The sequence below is a fragment of the Marmota marmota genome, unplaced genomic scaffold, assembly GCF_001458135.2.
Source record: "Marmota marmota marmota unplaced genomic scaffold, marMar, whole genome shotgun sequence".
NCBI classification, from domain to species: domain Eukaryota; kingdom Metazoa; phylum Chordata; class Mammalia; order Rodentia; family Sciuridae; genus Marmota; species Marmota marmota.
The window spans coordinates 6,481,906-6,490,847 of record NW_025999998.1 but is presented as its reverse complement, the minus strand read 5'-3'; the positions used below and the strand labels follow the sequence as shown (position 1 = coordinate 6,490,847).

At 33.7% G+C, this 8,942-nt stretch overlaps 1 protein-coding gene across 11 annotated transcripts in view; it reads right to left on the bottom strand.

The window, feature by feature from the left end:
• The window catches only part of Spata6l (spermatogenesis associated 6 like), a 64,141-nt gene that overhangs the window by 39,198 nt on the left and 16,001 nt on the right, over positions 1 to 8,942 (bottom strand). For 6 of the 11 annotated variants that reach the window (XM_048806822.1, XM_048806830.1, XM_048806826.1 and 3 more), the window contains exons 2-3: positions 8,786 to 8,923; positions 5,499 to 5,547 (exon numbers count right to left, since the gene is read on the bottom strand). In XM_048806822.1, coding sequence (XP_048662779.1) covers positions 5,499 to 5,547; positions 8,786 to 8,923 — 187 coding nt within the window. Of the gene's footprint in view, positions 1 to 2,776; positions 3,477 to 5,498; positions 5,548 to 8,785; positions 8,924 to 8,942 lie in introns of those variants that run through there. The other 5 variants (XM_048806827.1, XM_048806829.1, XM_048806828.1 and 2 more) reach the window with 2 other exon arrangements.

Genomic DNA, 8,942 nt, shown 5'->3' with positions numbered 1-8,942 from the left:
AAAAAAAAAAAGTGTATTCATGCCTGGTGCGGTGATGCAGGCCTGTAATCTCAGCAGCTGGGGAGGCTGAGACAGGAGGATCAAGAGTTCAAAGCAACCCTCATCAATGGCAAGGCACTAAGCAACTCAGTGAGACCTTGTGTCTAAATAAAATACAAAATAGTGGTGGGGATGTGGCTCAGTGGTCGAGTTGCCCTGAGTTAAATCTCTGGTACCAAAAAAAAAAAAAAGTGTTTTCATAAGAGCATCAAAATGGGGGGCTGGGGATATAGCTTAGTCGGTAGAGTGCCTGCCTTGCATGCACATAGGCCCTGGGTTCAATCCCTAGTACCACCAAAAAAAAAAAAAAAAAGGAGCATTAAAATGTGTACTTTTCATCTTAAAAATTCAAAATCTAATTGTGACCCATTAACATAAAAGTTTATCTTACCTAAGACAGTGTACCAATGACTATATAAATTAAAACATAAAATAAAACTTTATTATTATTTGAGTTCAAAATACATTTAGAAATAATGATCTAATCTATAGTATCTCTAGAGGCAAGAATAAAACTCAAATCATAAAGGTGAATTAAAACAAATGGTATTACAATACAAAATTAATAAAGATAATAACTCCCACAAAATAATATTAGAAGTAAAAACATTTTAAAATAGATAATAGAAATAAATTCTCACTTTGTAGATTTATGAAAAATATGCATTCATAAAAATAGATTTATGAATGCATAAGAACAAAATTTAAATTCCAAGAAACTAGCCAGATGTTGAGGCGCACTCCTGTAATCCCCGTGGCTCGGGAGCCTGAGACAGGAGGATCATGAGTTCAAAGCCAGCCTCAGCAAAATCGAGGCGCTAAGCCACTCAGTGAGACCGTGTTTCTAAATAAAATACAAAATAGGGCTGGGGATGTGGCTCAGTGGTTGAGTGTTCCTGAGCTCAAGCCCCAGTACCCCCAAATAAATAAATAAATATAAATTCCAAGAAACTTAAAAACCAAGATAGCCTGAAATTTCACTCCAACAGTTCCATTAAGCACTTAATTTGTTTTAGGTTCAAAATTCCTTGTATTCAATTAATTCTCACCACAACTCAAAGAGTCTAATAACAGCTATCTTCTAATTTTATGAATGAGACAACTAAATCTCAAAGAAAAAAGCATAGCAAGGTCACATGGCTAACACTGACAGAGCTCTACAGGAACCCACGCAGTCTATTCCCAGGGCTAGTGTTCTTACCCACAAGATGTTTCACTGAAAATCCCATTCTTCCAAAGAACAAGTACATTAGGATACTTTATAAAATACCTACAGCTTTTAATTGCCTGCTAGCAATGAAACACCTCCATTTAGATCTTACACTGACACTCTAAACTCAATCTGTCCAAAGTTAAACTCCCTCCACCAACTCTTCTTTCTGACTTTCTAGTCTTAGTGAATAGCATAAATAGGATCCAGGGTTTTCTCTAGATGCTGTGAGTTTTGAGCACACCCACATCCCATCAACTCCTTCAAAGTTTCACTTACTGTTTCTGATGATCATAACCTTTGATTCCTGTAGATTTTCTATTTATTCTACACCTGGCTTTCTGAACCCCTGTTTTACTGTTGTACTATTCTGTTTCAGAACATTTGTTCAGTGGCCTCTAACCTGCACTATCTGTGGACACAGACTCATTAGATGCATAATTTCAAATTTCTTTTTTTTAAATATATATTTATTTTAGTTGTAAACTGACCTTTATTTTATTTATATATAGTACTGAGACTCGAACCCAGGGCCTCACACATGCTAGGCAAGTGCTCTATCACTGAGCCACAACCCTAGCCCCTCAAATTTCTTAATCCACCTCTTATGTTGGCCGGATACCTAGCCTGCTCCTGATTCTGTCCTCTTTCCAGCACTGCCTCAGGTCACCTAGCATTTAATTCTTATTATTTCTCTATGAGATTCTGCTATTACCTATGACCTTGGTCCTAATTCTTTCAACTGAATAAATCTCAGTTGAAAAATTCATAAAGATTAAGAAAGTGGTTGTTGGTTACCTACTAATGAACCTTTCATATTAATACATTGGGGAAAAAAGAGCAAACTAAATCTAAAGCAAACAGAAGGAAGAAGATAATGAAGGATAAGAAGAAATTAATAAAATAAAGAACAGAAAAACAATAAAGTCGAATGAATCCAAAAGCTGGTTCTTTAGAAATCAACAAAACTGAGAAACCTTTAGTTAAATTCATCAAGAAAAGGGATAAGATTCAAATTACTAAAATCAGAAATGAAAGAGAGGATATTACTACTGATCATAAAGAAATAGAAAGGACTGTAACGCAATACTATGAACAACTTTATGATAACAAATTAGATAATGAAATGGAAAAATTCCTAGAAAGATATAATCTATCAAAACTGGTTCAAGAAGAAATAGAAATACTGAAGAGACCTACAACAAGCAGAAAGAGGGGCTGGGGTTGTGGCTCAGTGGTAGAACTTGCCTAGCATGTGCGAGGCCCTGGGTTCGATCCTCAGCACCATATAAAAATAAATAAAATAAAAGTATTTTGTCCAATACAACTAAAAAATTTTTTAAAAATTAAAATAAAACAAGCAGAAACTTTAAATCTGTAATTGAAAAACAATCTGAAGACAAGTTCAGGCCCAGGTGGCTTCACTGGTGAATTCTACCAAAAGTGTAAAGAAAATTAATACTAATAAACTAAAGAGGAAAAAACATTTCCCAGGCTGTGGGTGTGGCTCAGTGGTAGAGTGCTTACCTAGCATGTGTGAGACATTGGGTTCAATCCTCAGCACCACATAAGAAGACAAATAAACAAAATAAAGATAGTGTGTCCATCTACAACTAAAAATAAAATAAAATAAATTTTTAAAAAAATCCCAACTCATTCTATGAGGCTAGTATTAGCAAAACTTGACCAAGATATCACCAGAAAACAAAACTGTCAACCAGTATCTCTTTATGATTGTAGATCCCAAAATCCTCAACACAATCCTAGCACATCAAATAACGCAATATATGGAAAGGACTGTATGCCATAATCAAGTGAAATTTATTCCAGGAATGTAAAATTGGCTAAATGTCTGAAAACAAATAAACATATGAACAAAATAAAGGATTAAAAAGCATGTGATAAAATTTAACATTCTTTTGTAATTAAAGAAAAAAATCTGGGCTGGGGACATAGCTCAGTTGGTAGAGTGCTTACCTCGCATGCACAAGGCCCTGAGTTAATCCTTAGCACCACAAAGAAAAAAAAAAAAAGACAACATATAAACTAGGAACAGAAGGAAGCTTCCTCAATCTGATATAGGGCATCTATAAAAAATTGACATGTAACATCACTTTTATTGTTTTTATTCAATATTGTTCTGTAAACTCTAGTCAGAGCATTAGACAAGAAAATGAAATAAAATGCAGACAGACTATAAAGGAAGAAATAAAGTTATTTCCATTTGTAGACAATCTAATTTTGTGTGTATAAAATCATAAAAAATAAATAAATAAACAAAAACTAGAATCAATAAATGTGTTTGGCACATTTGCAGAATATAATATCAGAGAATAATTTAGCTAAATTTCTATACACTGAAATAAACAATCTAAAAATGGAAAAAAATTAAATTTAATTTACAACAGCATCAAAAAGAATAAAATACTTAAAACTTAACAAAAGGAATGCAAGAATTGTACACTGAACATTATAAACATTGAAAATAAGCTTAAAATGACCTAAATAAATGGAAACACATCCCATGTTCATGATTGGAAGACTTAATATTGTTAAGAGGGTAATATTCCCCAAATTGATGTATAGATTCAATGAAATCCCTATTAATATCCCAGCTAGATTCTTCACAGAAAGTAACAAGTTGATTCTAAAATTCATATGAAAAAACTTAAGTGATCCCCCTGAGAAGAGTCTTGAAAAAAGAACTAAACTGGAGGCTGGAAAGCTCACATTTTCTGCTTTCAAAACTTCTCACAAAGCTACAGTAATCAACATTGTATGTTGGCATAACAATAGGCATATGAATCAATGGAATGGAATTGGGAGCCTAAAAATAAACCTTCACATTATAGGAACTTGGTTTTCAATAAGAGTGCCAAGAGACTTCAGTGACAGAAACAAAATCTTTACAGTCTTTTTATCAAATTATGCTAAGACAAATGGATAGTCACATGCAAAATAATGAAAATAGGCCCATAACTCACACCATTTACAAAAATCAACAGAAGACAGATTACAGACCCAAATATAAGAGTCAATATTATAAAATTTTTACATGTAAATCTTTGTGACCTTGTATTAAACAATAGTTTCTGAGACATGACACCAACAGTATAAGCAATATAAGAAGAACAAACTGGAATTCACCAATTTTAAAACTTTTGTGTTTCTAAGAATCCCAACAAGAAAATGAAAGCAACCCAAAGAACAGGAGAAAAATAACTGGAAATCATTTATCTGATAGGGACTTATATATGGAATACATAAGAAACACTTGTAACTCAATTTTTTTTTAAAGACAACCTACTTAAAAAGTAGGCAAAGGATCTGAATAGACAATTCTGCAAAGAACACTCAACATCATTAGCCATCACGGAAAAACAAATCAAAATAATGATGAGATACCACTTCATACCCACAAAGACCAATCAAAATGACAAATAATAACTGCTGGCCAAGATGTAGAAAAGTGAAATCCTCAGACATTACTGAAGAGATGTAAAATGATTCAGCTGCTTTGGTAAATAGTGTGGGAGTTCCTTAAAAGTCTAACCAAATAGTTATTATATTACCTAGTGATCTCACTCCTGGATAGATGGATGCATAGATAAATGATAGATAGATAGATAGATAGATAGATAGAAAGAAAAGAAAACATAGGTCCATACAAAAACTTGTACATAAATATCCATAGCATCTTTATTCATCATAGCCTAAAAGTGCAAACAACCCAATTGATAAGTAGAAAAACAAAGTGTGGTATAATTATACAATGGAATATTATTTGGCCATAAAAAGAAATGAGGTACTGGAACATGCTATAACACAAATGAACCTTCAAAATGTTATGCTAGGCAAAAGAAGTTAATCACAAAAGACCACATATTGAATAATCCTATTTATGTGAAATATCCAGAATAAGCAAATCTATAAAGACAGAAAGATCCATATTTGCATTTGGCTGGGAGGGTTAGCAGGGAATAGAGAGTGATTAATAATGGGTATAGGATTTCTCACTTAATATTGATAAACAACCAAACAGAATTTATCATCTTGAAAATTCCATCTATATTTAGAAAAAAGTTTGTAATAGGATCAAAAACATGATTCAAAATTTACCATAAGGTCTCTTGAATGTAAACATGATCAAACATGGAAATATCACAGTTTAGAAAAACAGCAAACTGCATACTATTATATACCTGTGAATTACACAGAATAATCTTTTTTTTCTTTAATGAGTACCTACTTTCTAAAAGTTCTGCTACAGCTCCAGGATCTATTGCATTTTCAAATACCTGCAGAGAAAAATATGGGAAAAACATTTTTAAGTTTTTTAATAGGTACTTACAGAAACTGTAGATTATTTTCTTCCTAATAATTAGGATGTTATTTGGTAAAATCCAGCCATATAATATTTTAGGACTCAACAGAAACACTTTTAACAAGTATGATTAAAAGATCAATATAGTACAAAAATAGAACATAGAACAAATTCATAGAAATTAACAGAACAATAGCATATGCAAGGAAATCTGAGTTGGCTAAATCTACCACATGCTTAAAATGTCGTCAACTTGACCTAGTTCTATTTGTTGCTAAAAGCACATTTTACATTAACCTGAGTCTTGAGTACCTAGAAAAACATTCTGCTTACAATAGATCTCACTAAATGTTAACTGAATGATTTCTCTTCCCAAGCAATTAGTTCTGCTAAGAAGGAACATTAAAATAGAAATTCTGCCTACATATTAACACACAAAAAAAAGCTCACTACTAGGAGTTACACTCTCACAGAATCCAGAGGTAGGGGAGAGAGAGCCTCTTAAATCTATCATAAAGCACATGTGCTCTGTTCAGTTATTGCCAAATCTGCATATTTTGTTTTTGACAGTAAAGGCCCTGGGATAGGACTAAAACAAAGGCCTCTCCCACTAAATTATGCAACCCAGTGGAAAGTATTTTTTTTTCCAGTAGACTTTGATTTCAAGCTTCAGAGTTCTCATTTAAACAATGTTAAACATGGTTAAAAATCTGTCTTGGATCCAAAGCCAGATCTGCTTTAAGAACAAAAATGGGAGACTGTGTGATTTCCCTGTAATCCATTTTTGTCTTACTGGGTTGGATTTATTAAGCAAATGTAATTTTTTGCTTAAATTATTTCAATAACTGCATCTTTTACTATTGTTATGGTTTGGATTATGTCCCCCAAAATGTTGAAATCCCAGCCCCAGTACCTCAGAAAGTGACCTCATTTCCAATTAGGGTCATTAAGTAATTGTTAAGCTAGAATGAGGTCATACTGGAATAGGTTGGATTCCTAATCCAATATGATTGGTGTCCCTATAAAAAGGGGATATTTGAGCACAGAAGGTATTAAAAAGTTTATACAAAATAAATTCAAGAGTTTATTTGAGCAAAGAATGATTCATGAACCAGGCAGCACTCAATCAGAAAATTGCTACCAAGTGGACAGAGAGCTTTTATAGGTGACATGGAAATAAAACAAGAAGATACATTTGATTGGTTGGAGTGGAAAGACCTGGAGAGTGGTTAGTTGACAGTTTCTGATTAGGAAAGTCTCTAGTTAAGAGGACAGTTGACAGTTTATAATTGGTAAAGTCTCTAGTTTGATTTTACAGTTTACATTGGGCTTCAGTTTACTTATGGAGGCACTTAAAGCACTGGATCTTCCCCAGCCTAATAGCCTCTCTGCCCTCAATTTTTTAAACAGCATGCACACAGAAAGAATAAATAGCCATATAAATATTAAAATTATGCTGACAAAAGCCAAGGAACTATCAAAAGCTAGGAGAGAGGTCAAGAATTGATCCTTCCCTAGTGCCTTCATAGGCAACATGACCCTGCCAACATTCTGATCTCAGACTGCTAGCCTCCAGAACTGTGAGACAATATGCTTCTGTTGTTTAAGTCACTCAGTTTGTAGTATTTTTGTATACCAGCTCTGGAAAATGAATACTCCCTTATCTGAGGATTTTCTCAAGTGTGATCTTGAGTAAATGATGAACACAAACTGTTCAAACACAATAGCTCATAAATTTTTCATGAGGAATTTGTTTATTCAAATGCTTTAAAACATTCAATTCTGCATTACACAGAAGGTCCAAGGAAGAGAAAATGTCACTACTTGCTGCAAGTATTTGAAGAAAGATAAGTGAACAGATAAAGAAGAGCTGGAATTGACTAGGAGAAAACTACACTATGAACCCAAATAACTCATACAAAGAGGGTAATTAGTTTCATTCAGAAAAAAAAATGGTTCTGATATATTTACTAGTAATATCAAACGTACCACTTTTCAACAGAGCAGTAGTGACATTTAAAATGTGACTCTAAGACTCATTCCTTTCTTTTTTTAAACAAATCAAGGAGGTTGGACTAGACGACCCCCTGCCCAAAGTCATTTACAGATTTCATTCTAGGATTCCACAATTTTGTATCTTTGGGCTTCTTATAAAAAGATTTTTAAAGTCTTCTACAGATTAAATTGAAAACTGATAAAACTAATATGAAAATTCTTAGGAGGAAAAATGGCTGCATTTTCACCACTTTCAACATCTAAATGTGAGAAATAGGTTCCTGTGGGTTCTGATTGTATGTTCTAAGATAATACTCATTTATTTCTCTCTTTTTATCCAGTCAGTTTAGCACATTTTTAATTTAAATTAATAGGCTGCGATTTACAAACATATTGCATGCAACCCTGGCCCTTCAGTGAATCAATCTTGATCTTCTCTCCCATCCTCAGGTCAAAACAGGTCACTTTCTGGGCACCATCTTTCAGACCTATCCTACCAACCTTCCCTCTGCCCAAAAGATCTTAGTGACACTGTTTAGAGAAACATCATTAGCTTTATTGAGGTTAAAACTGATTCCATCTCCAAATGCAAAACAAAAAGTTCAGGGGATTGCCAGTAACTGCATAGTAATCAAATGAATATTCTTTTAAATACTGAGGTGGGAAGTGGGTGGGTAGTGTTTGGGCTATTTGTGTCATTACTGTATTCATTGGAACAGGAATCTAGCCTTATCACTATAGCTACATAAACGCGGTTTGACTTAAATAAATCAGAAGAGCTTTTTTGTCTCCTTACAGGATTTTGGTTATAAGATTTAACTTGATTTGGTTATAGTCTTTCATTATTTTTCCGGGTCTAAGAAAGTTTTTTTTTTTTTTTTTGGCTAAGGTCTGCAATTTATTAAATGTAATGAAATTCTAACACCTCCAAGAACATTCAGAAATGCTCTCTTTGCTCCAGTTAAAAAATGTCATGGGAGTTCCAAGAATAGAAACCACTGACCAGGGTATTTAGCACTAGATTGACAGAACTTGGCTGGGACTTGCAAAGCACAAGCAAGTCTTTCAACTGTGATTTTACTTCAAGGCTGACTGTAGTTTTGCACTATACTTAAATGCCTTTGGGTTATGTTTTTACAGAAAATTTACAAAATAATTTTACAAGAACTATTAGATTATCTTCAGACAGCAAAATACAATGAGAAAGTCAAGATCACCTTTTTAAATCTCAGGATTTGCTGAATGACAATAGGGAACACAGAAGGAAAGCAGGCTGTCTCCACGTACTGATTCAGGAGGTAAACCCCGAGGTACACATCTTGTTTGTCTGGCAGGAACACTCCCGGGCAAGAAATCTTAGTGGGGGGGGGGGGG